The 18912-nt window shown below is 46.5% G+C and overlaps 1 protein-coding gene across 4 annotated transcripts in view; it reads left to right on the forward strand.

Moving 5' to 3' along the window:
* ZNF407 (zinc finger protein 407) overlaps window positions 1-18912 on the forward strand; it is a 455477-nt gene that overhangs the window by 423359 nt on the left and 13206 nt on the right. Inside the window, exon 9 of one of the 4 annotated variants that reach the window (XM_045041224.1) lies at window positions 1574-5890. The exons of the other annotated variants lie outside the window; for them this stretch is intronic. Coding sequence (XP_044897159.1) covers window positions 1574-1605 — 32 coding nt within the window. The 3' untranslated portion in view covers window positions 1606-5890. Of the gene's footprint in view, window positions 1-1573; window positions 5891-18912 lie in introns of those variants that run through there. 4 annotated transcript variants of the gene reach the window in all.

The raw sequence follows: 18912 nt of genomic DNA on the forward strand, positions 1-18912 counted from the left end.
TGTCTCCCTTGATCTTTAACACATGTTAAAAGCTAGCAAAATAGTTTTACATGTCTTTGCCCTGTGTTAGATCTTTATAGATTTCTTAAAAATCAGCCTTACCAGTAGAAGAGATCTGTTATTTTTTAGATTATTTATAGATGCAATTTCATTAACAACAAAACCAAAATTCATTTAGTCCTAAATACTTTCCGATTTATCAATTAGGTACATTTGTCATCACTTCCTCACACATACTTTGGCACCAAGATACTTGGAGCTTAATGCTATTGTGTAGAAGGGAAAACAATTTAGAGGCTCAGTTACATATCATCTCTAGGGGAAAATTATGTTGACATGTGGGAGGTTAATGTACACACTTTAGATTCTTTGCTTGATTTGCTGTTTTCTTCTTCATAACTCTAGGTAAACAGTCTGTGCCGCCATTTAATGCACAGGTTAAGTGTAGTTGCGGGCGATTATACATCATTAAAGTAAGTCCCGTTCAGCCGTGGAAGAAAGATGGAAACACTTCACTTGCAGCCGCTTGGGCGTTCCGCGTGTCCTCTTGTGCGGCACTGCGGGAACTCGCTGCGGCAGCCTCCCGCGCGTTGTAGGGTAGCGCCGTGGAAGGAGCCACGCCATTTCGGCTGACTCGTGTTCGTGTGTTTCTGGCTTCTCCATCCCAGTGAAACTTTGGTTTGAAGAGAAAAAAAGAAAAAAGCGCTGCCCATTCAAAACTTTGTTTCTGTTGTTGTTACCTGGTTCGCCCGGATGCCAGATTCATCTTTGAACACAGAGGTTCTTTCACCGGTTGGGAAGGAGGTGGGGATGTCTGTGTTCTGTCAAGCAAGAGGCCTCTTGCATTGTCTCATTATTTTATTACCATACTTGCAGCCCTCCAACAGGGAAACAAAGCAAAGAATGCTTTGGCCACATCGACTCAAGGGCAGTATGGCCGATGAAACAGATAGATGGTCCCGATACATTGCACCTCAGACCCCAGCCCACTGTATCTGGTCAATAACCAATTTATTACTGATCACAGCCAATAAATAGAATCCTGTAGACATTTATTTTCAGCTAGCAGCAGCAGGCATGGAATAAGGTTTTTTGGTTTTTGTTTTTTTGTTTTTTTTTTTGGGGGGGGGAGCAAGACACTGGCATGCACAAGAAGGTACATGACTGATATGTCCTGCACCTGAGGCTGCCGTATGTTGTAGCTAGACAGCTCGTCCCAGGAAATCTTGTGTGTATCTGATTACCAATGGGCATCGCATCCCGCTCGCCTCTGGAATACATTATAAATGCCAGTTCCTGACTTCTGAGGATTCTGTTAGCTGAGATATCTTGTGATAGGGAGAGGTATCACACCGGAATAGGATCTATAGGTATTAGTGTCAAGAAGAATAATGTCTTGCCTGCCCTTTCTCCTGGGTTATTGCATGGGTTACACAACGCTTGGGATGAGTTAATAGAAAACAAAGAAACTGGTAGAGGTGGGAGTGGGCGAGAGGTGGGGGAAGCAGCGGCATTGCAGAAGTGCAGGACCCCTGCTGGTGCCTAAAATAACGTGGAGCCTCTTCTCCCCCAGAGCAGGAGCGTGCGTGCGAGTCCCGGACATAATCGTCGGCATCTCACTCCCCGTGATGCCGAGGCTAAGCAGAGGAGACCTGATGCAGAGGTGATGCCCACAGTTCCAAAACCGGCTTCTAAGTTTTAGCGAGAGCTTATCAACCTCAGCGGCCGGATTACCACGATGATGAGAAAAAGCTCGTCATTCTCTGGTTTCATCCTCCTTGTGATTTACGGAGTAGGAAACAATGTCGATAGATAGGGGGAAAAAATCTGTGGTGTGGGAAAGGGGGTGGTGCCACTTAGCGGCTCCTCTCTGAGTGCGGGCCCTTTATTGTTTCACGGGAGAGAATTCATCCCATTTGTTGTTACAACGACATACCTGAATGAATCAGGTCTACCTTGTGCACGCCCAAGATGAGGAAAATGATTTATTATCCGTCCCTTGAATTTCTCTGAGCGTTCTGTCTAAACTTAAAAGGGGATTACATTTGCGATTAAATCCTAACAAATGTTGTTTTAACTAGACTGCAATATATGTTATTGACAACAAGCGACTTTTCTTCTCAAAATAACATTGGTGCTTAGGCATGCAATTTACAAAAATGACAAGAAAGGGTGGTACTTTTCCCAAGGTGAATGTGAGCTGACTGATTAGCTGGTATTTTAACTTAGATTCTTGCAAATTACAGACATAAGAAAACCTGCAATTTCTATGTACTTTAGAAGTGAAAGCTTTAATCCCGTGATTCATGAAAGTAAAGTGGTAATAATTTAAGTACCATATTTTATTTATCCCTCAGACTTGTCAGCTGATACCAGAAGTATTTCTACTATTTTGGGGTTGCTGCCTTTGGCCACCTAATTGCTTCTTAGGAAGTAAGAGGAAAATTGCTTATATAACTGCATGGATTGTCTTTGGCAACATCGAGCCAAGGCATCAATCAGTCCATCTGGGTAAAATCACAAGCTGACTCCGATATTGCTAAATATTTATACTGTCAAATACACACAGACATCCAGATGAAAGGAGGCATTCATTAGGAATTCTCCAGCTTGTCAGTTTAAAGATGTAGATTAGAGCAAAACCTCCCACTATGGTACTGAGTGCTCAAGAAAAGTCTATATTTAGCCATTCTGAGCAATAAATATCATCATATTGCCTCATTTAGGTAAATAGAGAATAAATATTGTCAAGATGATCTAGAGATAATGTAAACAGATCCCTGTTCAGACTCTGTGTTACCGGGGAAATTCCAGGACAGTGATGTGCCGATGATGCTTTTTGGTTTAACCCTTTTTCTTAATCACATCCCCCCTCCTCTTTTTGGTAACAGAGATTGTGTTGCTGACAGATTAGGGGAAGAGATGAAGGAGAAAATCTTTTTAACCACAAAGGTGACTTCGAGTTATGTGACTCGAACGCTAATTAGTGCTCGTGCTGCAGTATTGTCTCGATAGTTGCAAAAGCTGCTGCTGAAAATAAAGATATCTGTAGCAACACCGAAGTTCGCTTCAGAGCTTAACAGAGCTAATGAAGCCCGTCGGTCCCCAGGGCACGTTGCCACTCAGAGGCCAGGGCATTACTTGATAGTATCCCGAGGTCGCGCTCGGACTGGGATTTCTTTCGGAGCACGCTCTTCTGAAGTGAGGTTCCCCACACTGTGAGGCTTTGCCACGAGAGACTCAGATCTGGACCTTGGCGCACACGGTGCGGTCTCTGTGCTGAGACTCTGGCACAGCGCCCTCGGCGGCGTGCGGCTCCCCCGTTCCCTGGGAGCAGAGGATGTGCCCCTTCGCGGGCACCTGCTCATCGCTCTTCCCCGGTAATTGATGATCCCAGAAGTTACACTCAATGGGAATTTCAACTGATGTCAAAGTTTTAGTTAATTACACTAGATGATTTTTTTGAGATTAATAATTAACATCTCTCTTTATAACTAAATATCCATAATTAATCAGCAAATCATAACGTGAAGACTAATTAACTTCAAACTCCAATCTTAACAGAAAATCCATATTACTCTCCAACATCATTAATTACCAGAGTAATCAAAGTTCTCCCTCATGGGATAAAACATAAAGCTTTGTGGGTTTATCAGCTAAGCTGTTGGCACAGAAGAATTTCCAAAGTAACTTTAAATGGCGTTGCCGATTCCACAACTACTGGATTGTTCCCACACGTCTTCATTGGCTGCGTGTTGCGTTATCAGGACACTGCTCCCGGCAGCCGGCTGTGGAACCACCAGAGCGGAAGCTTCTCCATAGTGTCTGGGTTGGGTTTTGGGTTTCGGTTTTTGTCTTTTTTGTGTGTTTTTCCCACAGGAGGTTCACACAGCGATTCCTGGCAAGCAGGTAATTTGGTTCAGCGTCCTTAAAACTGCGTGTGCTCCTTGTTTCTTTTCCTCTGCCTCCCAGAATGCTACTGAGCTAGTGTTAAATGATCAGCGACAAGCTGAAGAATACACCTGACGTTGTTCACAGGCGGGGATTTGTTTTCAATAATAACAACAACAAAAAAAGGTGTGTCCGTGAGTTAGTAAGTGTTACAGAAAACTGAAAAATTAAAGGCCGTTGTGTAAAAAAAGGCAGGAGTGCCGCGCGAGGCAAAGCCACGAACGGGCACATCACGGGACACGAAACAGGACCGTCGTAGTTTCTGAGAGACGGGGTGGCACCACTCTTTAAAAATTGAAAAGTGTCTTTTCAGGTTTTCATGTGGGAACTCGGGAATTAAAAGTGTATTTAAAACCCATGTTTCAATTATTGTATCACTTGATCTTCCAAATGCACACATCGAATACCGTTCTTTTGTGTGGCAGCTGTAAAAGTCCTCAGCAATTTCTACTGTCAAGAAAAGTCTGAATAAATAGAGGCTGTTAACTTAGGCAGATATCTGAGGTTATTTGGTGGCAATCAAGGACTCACAGCACTTCAACTAATGGGTTATGATCAGAAACTGTTCCTAATAGCCAGCTAGAGGGATCCGAATATGAAGATTTCTATAATTTTGTTGTCAGCTTGTGATGTACTCTAGTGCTAATTATTTGGAACAATTATGTTTTCCTAATAACAAAAGAAGCAGCCGTGAATTAAGCAGGCTTACCTTCAGATCTTCAGATAACAGTTTAAATGCACTTGCCATTAAGAAGTAACATTTCTTTTTGCTTTACGGAGCCCTGATTATTGAAGGTGCTTGTCTGTTAAAACTGCACGGTTTCCACTTCTTGTAGACCTGTTCGAAATGTCAGTTTACAGTGATGATTCAGTAACTAGTATTTTCTCAGTCTTAGGTTTATGCCTGTACCTCCCATAGGCTGCTTACTTCAGTTAGTTATTCAAAAACCGTAATTAGTGCGGTAATTAACGTGTGGATCCTTCAAAGAAGACTGCTGGAATCATAGGACGCCTCTCATCGTCCTCACTGATGTGTGCACGATAAAGAGACTTAGGGCAACGTGACAGCAGATTTGTATTCTTGCACATTAACTGCTGCGGGGAGGTTCAGACAGGACCTTGGTCCACGGAGCCCCAACGTTTGAAAAAAGTAATTATCCACACTGTTTCTATAATTCAACTAGGTGTTATCCTGCATTTGCAGCTGCCAAATCATTTGTTCTAAGTGTTTTTTTACATCTTATGAATACTGGAAAGTTTTGAGTTTTGCACATGAGCTCTTAACCCATTTCCAAACAGAGACGCCCAGCCTGCCTGCTTGCTCTGCCTGCTTTTTTTGTTCTGTTTTGTTCTCTTTTAAGGTTGTGTTGTAATCCATTATGGAGGGAGTCTTTCTCGACAAATTGATTTCAGGCATTTGATGGTAATTTGAGTTGATGCAGGTTACGATTTCAAAATCATAGTCATAAGGAAAAGGCTCAATTTCATACATTTCCCCAGGGAAATTTTTTGGTGAAATCTCTGTTTTCTCATAAGCTGGATCTGTTGTGTTCCGGCCACGGTAAATGAGTTGTATGCAATTAGATTTGGCCGGCCCGACACAGGGAGGCACAGGAGGCACGGGAATGGTTCTGCTGCGTTCGCCACTGTCGACCTGGCCTCCTCTCTCTGGCTCTTTCGGTCGGAACACCTGGCCTTTAGCTTCCTGTAAACGGTGGCCCTTTTCTTCACGTTGTCACTCGAAACCCCATACAGCGTTTTACCCCTCAGGTGGCTGGCTGGAGCGGCCCCGGTAGCACCCGGCCTGCCCTTGCTGACCGCCAGGGCCTTGACGAAGCCTGAGGGCTCTGCGCGTTTTGCCTTCTGCAGAGTCTGTGGGTGTGGGGTATTGGACACGGGGTACTGGATATTGGTAGGGCACAGTCACATTTAAAAGAAACACCTTGGGGTGCCTGGGTGAGCGCCCGACTTCAGCTCAGCTCATGAACCCACAGTTCATGAGTTCAAGCCCCACGTCGGGCTCTGTGCTGAGAGCTCAGGGCCTGGAGCCTGCTTCGGATTCTGTGTCTCCCTCTCTCTCTGCCCCTCCCCTGCTCATGCTCTCTCTCTCTCTCTCTCTCTCTCTCTCTCTCTCTCTCTCTCTCTCAAAAATAAAAATAAACATTAAAAAAAAAAAAAAGACACCTTGAGGCGCCTGGGTGGCTCAGTCAGTTAAGTGTCCGACTCTCTGTGTTGGCTGAGGTCATGACTTCATGGTTCGTGAGTTCTGAGCCTCGCACTGGGCTCTGGGCCGACAGCACAGAGCCTGCTTGGGATTCTCTCTCTCCCTCTCTGTCCCTCCCCCATTCACGCTGTCTGTCTGTCTGTCTCTCTCTCTCTCAAAAATAAATACTTAAGAAAAAAACAAACCTCATTTATACTGAGTGGCTGTGGATTGACCCCCCCATGTTTAGTCTGTTAAGGAAAAAAGATTATGGGTACTGATCTTCATCCCACACGGGATGGAAAGACTTCTTCCCGTCTGTCTCATCAGCTGCACTTAATCTTCGTGCATCTTGACACCGTCCTCATCTTGCTGTCTGCTCTGAGTGCACAGTACGCCTCTACTTCTCGTAGTTGGAGGGAGTCACGAGTGGACTCTACTTGGCTTCAACCACAAGAGAATCAAAGTATTAAGTATTGTAAGCACATTACCAACCTGTAGCTGAGGACATGCGTTTAATAGTCTGCAGAGAGACCCCCTTTGCCGATCGGAAAACACAAAGCTGCCCGCAGCACACCCCCGCCCCTAAGCGCACACTGTTTAAATTAACCTGTGTCGATACTGATGCAGTTAATTACTGTAAAGTCAGTAAACTTTTTACACGTTGCTGATCCACAGACTTTAAACACCATTCTAATTTGTGAAACGCAGCTTTGCAGACTGCCATGGCCTAGCACACGGGGAAGAGCACAGCTCCGTGTGAGGCCACCAAGCTCTGTTACTAATACTGGGTCCTGCTCAAGGTGTAGGAGTTTTTTTCTTTCAGAAGCAATAATTACTTCAGAAGTAAGTGGTTCTGGAGGGAATCAGGAATCAGGGCTGTTCACCATGCATTAAGCACTACTACAAGCCAAGCGTGTTCGCTGCTGGGTGCTTCGCACACTGTCCCCAGTACTTAAGATACCACTGTGGCCATGTTCTAAAGACAGGGAAAGCAGTCCAGAACAGCTCAACATGGTGTCTGGGCACTTACCACTCGTTGTGGCCAAGCTTTCCTTTCCGTCTGGATCTACCTGAGTCTGGAAGTCTCCTGCAAGTCCCATTAGTAAGGAAAAGATGGGGTTGTTGGCAGATAAGAGCCTTAGCCATAAGCGATGGTCAGAACCCTGACTCTACAAGAGAGGACACCAGTGACCGTAGCTGTAGGTCCCCCTTTCCTGAGCTGGAGAAAAGCACGCTCACCCCCTCTGGTTCTCCACACACACAGAATCCGTGGCTTGGTATCAGCAGTGGCTTGACATTATTCTCACATCATTCTAGTCTGGTAAGGGACCACTGCAGGTCTCCCCCATTTGGCTTGTATTGGATTCCACACACACACACACACACACACACACACACACACACACACACACACAAATTTACTAAGCAGAAAGCCAGTATTTAGCTCTAGATAACTGAAGGATAAATAGAAAATAGAAAGCAATGTTAATTGACCACGATTACAGCCATCTGGTGGACAGTCACATCCTTATTTTTATATAAAGCCACATTCATTTAAGAGATGGCGTTTCCATAATTAGAGTGTAGCGTGCATTCACAAATGTCAATACAAATAGAGAGAACCTCCCGGGGTCTCCCACAGGCATAACACCAAACCTAGCCTGATATGAGTCCACCTTCAGTGTTAGATAATGTGCGTCTCCTTTTTGTAGGTATCTAATATATACACGTTTGGCTTCTCTGAATATTGTTACCCCTTGAATTAGCCTTGCTCATTTCAGTATCGATAAGATAAACGTAGAAACAAATGATAATTCAGCCTAATGATGTTTGTAATGAACAGACGCTAGAAGTTTACATGAAGCATAGGATTTACGTTGCCTCTAGAAAAGAAATGCGGCGCTAGATGGAGCAGACTCATTCCAGGTGTTAAAAAGAAGTCGTTGAATTACTCCAAGTAACTAGAGGTGAAGAAAAGGAAGTCCTAGTATTACATAACTGTAGAATCTTAAGATTCCTTCGATGGAAATTGATCCAGTTGGCCCTTGAATGCAGAAATATGTCTCATAGCATTTGTGACTGGAAATCACCTAGACGTGCTCAAGAGCTTTTCATGACGAGAAACTCAGTATTTATATGTAGTATATTCACTATCTTTAATTGAGGTTTAATTTACATCTAGTAAATTTAATCCTTCTTAGGTTTGCAGTTGGATGAGTTTTGACAAATGTGCATAGCCATGTAACCACCACAATCAAGTTATAGAACATTTCTTACACTCGGTTCTTGATAGTCCTTATAGTATTGTCCTTTCCAGAATGTTCCATAAGTGCACTTGTACCGGATGTAGCCTTTTTTTACTTAGCGTCATGCTTTTGAGGTTCATCCCTATTGTTGCGTCTAGCAGTCCTTGTTCCCTTTGGTTGCTGAGTAGTATTCCACCGTATGGATGTACCACAGTGTGTTTATCCGTTCCTCTTTTGATGGACATTTGGATGGTTTCCAATTGTGGGTGATTATGAATATACCCACCATAAACACTTGGGTACGGGTCTTTGTGCGACACCTGTTTTCATTTCTTTAGGAATAGGATCGTAGGGGTCATACGGTAAGAAATTGCCAAACTGTCTCCTGTTATGGCCGTACCGGTGTGCTTTCCCACCAGTGATGTATGAGAGTTCCAGTTATTCCACATCCTTACCAACACTTGGTGTTATCAGTCTCTTTTGTCTTAGCCATTGTAGCAAATGGGTAGCGATAGTCTCGTCATGGTTCTAATTTCCATTTTCCTAGTGACTAACGACGTTGAGCATCTTCTCATGTATGTATTCATGTGTGAATTGCTGTAATTTTTAGAAAATTATTCCTCATAAGAAGTTAAAACGTATCTCTGATGCACTAGAGCCACACAGGTGGTGTGCAGTCCCTCCTCTACATGGCAGCTTGCCATATACTTTGGAGACTCTTTCATCTAGGTTTGCCCCAAATCTAGATGTGCCAAATCTGTCTCCTTAGTTACTTTCTCCTCTGTCCTTCTCTCCCTCCGATGTTCCTGTGGTTTCTGGAAAGCTGCTGTCTTCTACATCACATGCTTGTGGATATGTTCCAGTTGGTACCTTTCAACCGTGTTCCTCTATTAAAACATGGTTTCTAGCACTGCGTGCAGCGCCCTCCTCCGCAAGCACCGTGCTTTGTCAAAGTGACCAAACATTGGGCTCACCTCTGTGGCGGCCGTCACCTTCTATTGTCAGATTTAATAAGCTGCCCCTGTGGCTTTACCTAAGCTCTTGCTTAACATGCTTAACTTGCCAAGTGAAGTGCCCTGCATCCGGATGTTAGAGTCCAGCCTCCAGCTAGGTCTATCTAATTGACAGATATCAGTACGTAAAAGCACTTGCAGGGAAGCCAGCTGATTTAATAATCAGTAACAGAATTTTTTAAATTGCTAAACTGCTAGCTTTACTTTGGACACTAAGAGCTGCAGAGCAGTTGTGAATTATTTGGATTACCTTTAATCTTTGGTGTATATACTAGTATATGCTTCTGTAAAAAAGATATCGAAAAATATGCAAATACAGGCAGTGTAAGGTTTGGATCCCTGGGACCAAACTATAAAACACTACTGAAAACGTTCCAGAAGATCAGAGCAATTGGCCTTTCCTTACATCTTTAGAACCTTTATGTAAAGGTTTCATAATTTACAGAACTGATATTAGCTGTGTTTTTAAGACTACATAGAAACATTTTGGCGGGGGGTTTTGCCCTTTGGAAAAATGTGCAAATTTAACTTGCTTACCTATGGTTTCGTGAAAGGGTTGGTTTGTTTTTTTGTTTTTGTTTTTGTTTTGTTTTTTGCTTTGTTTTTATAAGGAGATAGGCCTTTAGAACTAGATTCCCTGATGGCCCTGACTTTGACTTCAAGGAATCACTAGAAGTTTCCGTGCTGTTCACAGTCCTGTTCAGACTGGTTTGGGTTCCTGGGTGTCATCTTTGCTTGTGTAGCTTCATTATTTCTTACTCCCGCATCATCGGGAGCGGCCCTAGGCCACCCTTCTGACCAGGAGGAGGCCCTGAGTCTGAAAGGGCCCTGTGCCACTGTCATGTACACAGCCCTTTTCTAAGACCTCAAAATTATGAGTGACCGTGAGGTTCTCAGTGGTACGTTTTGAGATGGGTGGTGTGAGATAAACACACTAATTTTATTTTATCGTAAGTAAATTATGGAAACTTGCCAGATGTGACTAAAACCAAACGATCGGCTTACTGGGGAGAAAAAAAAAAAACTAACACTTACTGTTTCGTGTGGTGTGTGAAATTCATTATTTTCTGCTACAGATCACCACGTGGGTAATGTTTGGGGCCAAGGTGGAAGGCGCGTCTGGGTGTCAGCTCTTGTGGGTACCTACGTAGGCTGGCTGCCACCGCACGCGGCTCTCCGTCTAAACGCACCGGTGCAAATTCCATCATCGCCAAGACCGCCTTCTAGGATTTCGTTGTAAAATACAAGAATGCACTGTCAGCAATAGGCGTCTGGATGAGGAATGGAGGTTTTTTTTTTTTTTTTTTCAGCTTGATTAGGAAAACAGTATGTGTGTGCATAAGGTGCATAGCTCTGATCGCAACACCGAGTTTTGAAGTTTACGTCTATCTGGAAAGTCAGAGTTCCTCATTTTAATCAAAATGCATGTTACTAACAGAACCATTCAGTTTCCATTGTTTCCTTAACATTATAAGCTCTCAACCTATCTGAGAAGAAGTGTTTAAATTTCTCTTTCTGGCTTAAGTTGGGGCATCGGAAAAGTAATTGGCAAGTCATTGGCTTCCTCCACGTAGAGCCTGTGCGTGCAGAACAGTGGAGTTGGTGCCCTGGAAATGTGGCTGAAATTTCATGAACATGGAACATGAAGCACGCCAGGCCCATCTGTACCAGCCCTCATGAAACAAAAGCACCAATTTTGTCATCATTGTCTTTTGTTCTCCGTAGTGCTATTCATGTGGCTGTTTTATGAATGCCAGAGTCTGGGGGCGCCCATCGACTGTTCGTGCTCAGCTCTCAGGCTTGTCACCCCACCCCGCACCCTGTTCTTCTAACAAATGGAAACTTCAGTGTCGAATGTTGAGTCATTTTATAAGGTTTTGTGCTAACAGACCAGAGGGCTTTGTTTTTGGATTGCAGATCAAATATGAATGGGGGAGGGGGGGAGGATATGCTTTTAAGCAGAAGGAGCAAATCTACTGCTCATACAAGTCTCAGAATTTATAAACCTGCTATTTGATTATGTTGATGTCAGTTTTTATTATCTTCGTGAGTGGGTATTTCCCATCTTAATGCACAGTATTTGCATGTCATGAACCAGACAGTTTAAACATGGCTTCTTTTAATGTTCCTGAATTTCCATTCAAATGATCAGAAGTAATTCTTATTTGAAATCACACTGGGCCAAGTATGATAACCGTAAATCCATTTGAGCTATCATGCTACGAACAGCCCATTAATTGCCAAATCTAAATAACACAATCAGTTACTATATTGTGGAGGTGGAGGTATGTTAGATACTTAAGAGAATGGTTTTTCATATCCAAGCAGGGAAGGATTGGCCATACAATCTCATTCTCAAAAGACAACAATGTGAGACCAGAAAGTAGAGGTGTTTTCCACAGACTAAGCAGTGGTCAGAATCAGCTTGCTCAGCCTGTCCCCAGAGTATCAGCATTATCCTGGAATCAGAGCGTTCTCCAACAGGGAGAAGCAGAGAGACGTCTAACCCGAGGGTTCTGAAGCACCTGCTGAGAGCCCTGGGCCCTCTCCGAAAGAGTGGTAGGGAATCGAGTGGCTGCAGACCGCACCGTGGCCCACAGCAGCCAGGCACTGCTCCCTGTCCGTGTGTCTGATACTTGGGAGTTCCGGGGGAAAGTGTCAGTAGTCCTGATACTTAAAGCCAACGGAAAGTGCGCCAGCCCCTGGCCGAACCACGGCCTCACTCTGCAGAACAAACAGCCCCCTCCTTCGGCTGAGCCCCTGGAATGGCTGTGTGAAGAATCCGGGTGCTAAGGGCCTCCGTTCCCTGATATTTCCTATTCATGGTGTTGAATTTAAGGCTGATTAAAAAAAAACAAAAACAAAAACCTCTCTCTGGACGTACACATTGTCCATGTGAAAGTTTGGGAATCTCCTCTCAGGATTTGGTGGTTTTCCTCACACCCGTTTCTTGCCCTCTTTCCGTGAATGCATCCAGGCTACGTTGGGGCCAAGTAAACTGTCATGGTCGTGGCAGTTTCTTTGTAGGCTGAGAAGGAACGAAGTCTTTTTTTATTAGTAAGGCTATATCCAAAATCCAGGCTAATTTTGAGTATGTGAGTTGGAATATTGGACATTCGGACTCTACATAAATTCAAGAAGTGGGACAATAAAACGCAGTTGAGTAACAGAAAGCTCATTTTAAGAAAGAACCAAGCTCAGGTGGGCTGGCTAAGTTGTGATTTTCGGAATTGGTTGCTTGTTTCTTCGTCGTCCCGGGAAAAGGACGTGTATGTGCCGGGGCGCTCTGTGCTGGCGTACCACCTCGCATTACGGTGTCAAAAATAAAAGCAGGAAAGGCAGTGGTGTCTATTCCAGCCGATGGGAGTAACTAGCAAAAGGGAGGCCCAGACAGCAGAAATTACTCAGAACACCTGAGAAAAAAAATCAGGCAAGGCCCATTCTCAGGGCCTGGATCTTTGAGTGCAGAGGGGTTTCGAACACAAGACGCAGGGCATCTCCATGGTGGGCAGCTGTTCTCGGCACGTTTCTGTAATGGAGCATTTCCTAGGAGGTATTTTTTTCCCTTCATTCCCTGTTTGTGATTTATCTGCTGGACTTCCTGGAATTTCTGGTAAGAATTCCAGATATCCAGTAATACTTTTCAAAGCAGACTTCCTGCGATTAGATGCCCTGGCACTCTGTCAATGAGGTAGGGCAGCAACTGTTAGATCACCAGGGTAATACAGACGTGCGAGCGCAGTAATCAGATGGACATATAGAAAAGCCGAGACGTACGGTGTCACTCGCTCTCTTCTGCCCTTTGGCAATTCAGCTTTGAGTTCTTTCAGCCAGCAAATGAGGAATTAATTCAGTACTGCTATGCTGATTGTCTGGCGACACCCGAGAAAGAGTGGGACAGTTTTGCTCAGAAAAACGCCGCGGACTTTTCACGGTGAACAGAGGTGAAGGTAAACATGAATTTCCGTATTTCAGTGAATGTTACTCCAGGTTTCACCCACCTTCCTTTTGTTTCTATTCGTGAAGCGGCTAATCAGCGTTGTAGTCTGATTTCGGTACAAAACGCCACGTGTTGGGATTCCTAACTCATTAGCCATGCGTTCTAAGGGGAAATTGGCGGAATTGTCTGCTCTTTTGGGAACGGAACCGAGGCGGACATATACCCTGATTCGTCTGCAGTGACATCAGGCCTGCGCTCCTGTTGTGGTGTTCTGTCCGTCACCACCCCAGTCACCGTCAACAGTACTCCAGCGCGGGGGAGAAATTGAAGTCCCCTTCGTAATACATCGTCTGGCGGAGACCTCACTCCAGTCTTCGGGTGTCGCTCGCTGGCATTTCACACGCTCCAATCTCCCTCTTCTTCCTTGCCTTCCAAGAGCGCTGGTCTTAACGGTCTGGCCGTGCCGCCTGACTCTGATTCTTCTTCACTCGTCAGTGTCCCCCGGGGCTCTGAACTTGGCTCTCGTCTCAGGCCTCCACGTCCTGCCTGGGTGATTTCACCCCTCCGTGACCTTGGACCGCCACCTGCATTCTGGCAACAGCCAGACACGCGGTTTCCCACCAAGCCCAACCTTTCCCCTGGCCCTCAGCGTGTCGCCGAGAAGAGTTGACCAGACCCGTCTTCTTGGTTCTCCCACAGGAATCTGTGGGAGATTCTAAGCTTGGCTTCTAAACTGAGAGCTGCGCTCAGTGAGCTCATGTGGGAATCCTTGACATTTTGTGCCTTCAGAAAATCAACTAGATTGTTTTCATACATTTTTATAATTATGTTTGAAGTGTTTGCTTTGTTTTGAAGTGACGAGGCAAGAGAGCACTTTTGTAAGCACTTATTTGCAAATAAATACTCTTGATCAAATGAATGCAAGTTAAGGATCTTCTGAAAGTCAATTTGAAGTAAATTTGCAGAATTCCCATCACACAGTTCTCCCCAGACTTATATTTTACTCTCAGTGTCTCTTCTGCTCCCAGTCATTAAACACAGTCTGCTGTGGGTGTAAGTTCAGCAGCGTGTGACTGAGAAGAGGAGGAACATGTTTAAATTCTAGAATGTTCAAGGCCACCAGGGCAATGTCACACTGTTATAACCCCGTGGGTGAATGCGTCCTGAGTCGCCACTGTTCAGGCTCAGAGCAGGACTTAGGGTTTTAGGCTCTCCTATTGTTACAGGGAGAAAATGTTTGAATACTTTTTTGATTGGGGGCGCCCGTCGGTTGAGGGTCAGTCGGTTGAGCCTCCAGTTCTCTGTGCACTTTTCTAAAGCACCAATCCCATTCAGGAGGGTTCCACCTTCACGACCTGATCACTCGCCAAAGGCCCCACCTCCTAACACTATCACTCATCCCCTTTGGGGATCAGGATTTTCACACGTGAATTTGGGAGGACACAAATGTCCGGCCTATAGGACATGGCTCCATACTTGATCCTCCCCGCCCCCCGCCCTCCCGCTGACGCCTCGTAACTCAGGGGCCAGGGTGACGCGCACCACGTCTGTACCCACTGTGGAGCCCTTTCCTTGCGTGCCCTGCTGAAGGCTGGCGGCCTCCTGTGTTACCCGGGCCATGGACTGGAACGGCATTCTAGGAGTGGAAGGTGTTTCCTCCAGAATCCAGACAGGCCTACCAGGCCCTCCGCTTCCTTCTTTGTGGTGGGAGACGCGAGACGGGCCCTGTGTTTTCCCTGCGGAGGAGACCTCTCAGCCCCTGCACACTGAGGTGGCGGGCCCTGACTCCGTAGGGCCTGTCTTCCTTCTGTGGACCACGTGTGGCCTGCTGAGGCCTCCAGCGTGCCAGCCACTTGGCACTTGTCCGTTCCGTTCAGTATGGTGCCACTGATGTCATGGATTTGTGTGATGTCCTGTGGAACGTCAAGACAGCCCAGCCTCTTCGGACTCTATTGTAGCAGCAGGTGGGAGAGTTCGCACAGCCTTGAGATAAGCTGTAAAGGATCTTGTGGCCATTCCGTGCAGCTGCAGACCATTTCCGGTTCTCGTTTCTAATCAGAATGGAAAAGAAGCATTCATCAGGTCAGCGGCCACATTCCATGATCCTGGGGCCGTTTAACCAATTCTGAGGACATTCAGCACAATACCTGTGGTCAGAGCCAGCGGCTGGTTGAGGACAGTAACTCTCCAGCACCCCTCTGGGTTCTGTCGAGCCAGTCTGGTGAACTGAATGGAGATATGAGAGGGACCACGACTTAGTGTCCCGTAAGCCTCTGATGATGGCACTGACCTCGGCCACGCTCCTCGGAATGCTGTACTATTTCTTAGCCACCTTTTTGGGTGGGCAAGTTTACCATCCGGCCTTCCCCACTCTGATTGCCCCCGTTCCACAGACCAACGACCCATTTCAGGGTTAACCCAGCGCCACACATCTTACCCCGCGTGTACGCTTACGCACAGAGGAAGTGGGCGTGGCTCTGTCTCTGGAGCCCACGAGCCCACCGAAAGCTGGATGTTGGCCAGGACACCCTCTGCAACCGGTCCACATAAGCACCCAGTGTTACAGGGAAGGTACAAGGTCCCAGGGTCCCAGGGTCCCTGTCAACTCCAAGCCCTTGTGTGGTAATCCATTCGCCTTCCCCGGGGTCTGAAGTGTGGTCAGGACTCCCGAGTCCACGCAGGAGAGGCCCTCTGGATCTCCCAGTTACCTCGAGGCGTCTTCCAGGCCTTCGGTCTCATGGTATCCGTCCACATGGTGAGGTCAGGACCCCGTAGAGTACCTGGCCACCCCCCTGGCTGGGTAAGCGTTGCTGCAGCCACATCTCTCGTATGCCTAGATCATGGCACCATCAACTGTGTTCCCTTCCACTGGGACATCATCCCAGCCTCCAACTAGACCGTCACCCTGTGCCGAGGCCCACGTGCCACCTGTTTCCCACGAGGCACCCTGTTCTCCTGTGACGCAGCAAGCAGGCCCCAGGTCCTCGCCTTACTGCCCGCTTTCTCCGGCCACGCTCAGAGCCACGTGGGCTGCCCAGGTCCTCCAAGAAGAGGATTAGACTCCCAAGAGATTCATGGAGGGCGGCATTCGCAAATGAAAAGGGGAAGAGGCGGGGCCTGGGAGAGAGCCGTGGCACCCCTGCGCAGGAAGGAGAGGGGGGAGGGGGGCAGAGCGGACAGGCTTGCGAACTGCAGTGCCCAGAACCAGGGTCACCCAGCAGGATGGGCCTGTCTTACAGTCCCCCTGCACTCAGCCATCGCCGGAGGCTTCCTGGGGGAAGCGGGGGTGGGAGGTGGGCGTGCTCTGTCACCTGTGCTTCCTGCGGCAGGGCGTCTGAGCGCTGGGCTTCACCACCACTTCACTGCCTTTCTGAATGACCTGTAACCCCTTCTGGATTCTCTGGGTTTTGTTCATCAAGACTTCATTGTCAGGTGGTGAGACCTACAGTTGCAAACAGAAGCAAAGGTACGGAGAGGTGGGTGTTAACTCAGGAGCCTGGACAGACTCATAAGCAAGTTCACGTCTGGTTTGCCGCGGGGGGAGCTGAGAAGCACCTGTTTCAGAGCGGGAGCCAGAGGTGGGGTCCTGGAGTTAGAACGAAGCCCAGTGCTCTGGCGGGGCTGTTGTGTAGCGTGTCCTGGCCGTACTTGTCAGTTCCTGGAAATGTGTCAGTCCCTGGGACCGTCTGTTTTGATAGGTCCGTGAATATTCAGCAGGTTTGCTGCCCCCAGCGTCAGTAGATCTAGAATCTGAATCTAAGTGATTAGCAAGGACGGTGGAGACCCTGGTTGGAGTCCTCTCTGTAGCATCCCCGGAAAGCGGCCACCCCGCCGTTTCTCATCGGGGGCTCATTACTCAGTCTTGTGTTCAGTTTTGAATCCGTGTTATTGAGGCAAAGTTGACTTCCTGTAGCTTCTGTCTGTTGCCCCCAGGCTTGCCCTCTAAAGACATTCCTTTGCTATTCGAAGGCTTAAACCTTTATGAGTTTTCAAGTCTCCTAATTTTTTGTGTTTCTCTTTTCTGTATTCAAGCCTAATTGTCAATGTTTTTCTTAAAATGTGGAGTGCAGACCTACACGTGGTTCCCCAAGTGCAGCCTGACCCGTATGCCCTCTCACTGTCCCCTTTCCTTTCGGACCCTGTACTCGCGTTACTGCGGCCACAGCCCTGCGTTGACCCTGCAGACAGCTACAACTCGGTTCTTTTCTCCCTTCGAGAATTTTTTTACTCCTGCGGCAGGGCGTCTGAGCGTCTGAGCGGCGGGCTTCACCACTTCACTGCCTTTGTCTACGTTAAATGTAACTTTATTAAATGTGAAATGTGCTTCACAAATCCTTAGTCATACAAGATCATTCTGCATATCTACATACATTCGTTGTATTACATACCAGTTTCAGATTGGATGACTTCAACTGTGATGCATTTTACTTAAATAATAATAAGTCCTAAACACTCATTGAGCCCTTACTACCTGTGAGGCATAGAGCTAAGCATTTTACATGGACTGTCTCACTTTTCAAAACGATCATTCATACCATCCCCATTCTATAGGCTAAGGTTCTAAGAGATAAGGAGTTGAGATAATTGTCTAGAACGATGGAAGGTCTGAGATCTTGCAGACTGGCAAGCTCCCCCTCCAAGGTGATGGATGCTAGCAGAAGACACAGGGTTCCTGGATCAGAAGCAAAGGACATCATTCCTTACAGCAGGAGCGGGAACCGGGGTTACTCTGCTCCCCAGATCCCAACTCCCACAGGTGACGTGGCACCTACACACAGTGAGATGTAAGGAACAGAGCCTCAGGAGAAGAATCTGGATCTGGGGAGCCCAGATCTTTTATTGTGAGCAGTGAGCTGGCCAGTCTCTTTCCCCAGAGGGATACTTGTTTCTGTCATACTGGACAGTAAATAAATCTGCCCTTTGCTCTAGAAAAGGACACAGTACCTGTCTCCCAAGGCCGCTTGCTCCAGAAACATCCTTGAAAAGATGATGGAGAATAAAGGCAGCGCCTCTTGCATACGAGATGTGCAGAAACACAGAGACGCACGGAGAGGTGTCTTCCAAATCATAGGAACAGCATCCAGTCACGCTGGCTCCATGGCTCTGCTCTTTGTGCTTATTGGAAGGGATTCAAGATTCCCCTTTACCCTCTAATAAACGTTAGCATAAAGGGAGGTTCTCACCCTCATTTTAAAGCAGTATGTATGAAGGCCTGCTACAGGCCGTGCATTGGAGATGCCGCACCAGGTCCTACACTCGAGGGAGCTCTCGGTCTAGTGGAAAGGGTGAGCGTGTTTATGAATAATTATAATTCAGTGTGTCAGAGGTAAGATACAAAGGGCAGGTAGAGTATCCACTTGGTTACTCTGTAAGACCTGAAGGGACTTTCGAATTAAAGAAACGTACAATTAAAAATACGTAAGTACCTAATTTCCTATGGGTGAGTGTTCGTATGGTTGCCTTAGAGCCTGCACATTTCTGTCACGTTTACTGAGAAACTACTTTCTAGGTCATAAACGCGACAAACCACAGACGTGTTCAGGTGCCTCTTGCTGT

The sequence above is a fragment of the Felis catus genome, chromosome D3 (genome assembly GCF_018350175.1).
Source record: "Felis catus isolate Fca126 chromosome D3, F.catus_Fca126_mat1.0, whole genome shotgun sequence".
In the NCBI taxonomy this organism is placed as follows: domain Eukaryota; kingdom Metazoa; phylum Chordata; class Mammalia; order Carnivora; family Felidae; genus Felis; species Felis catus.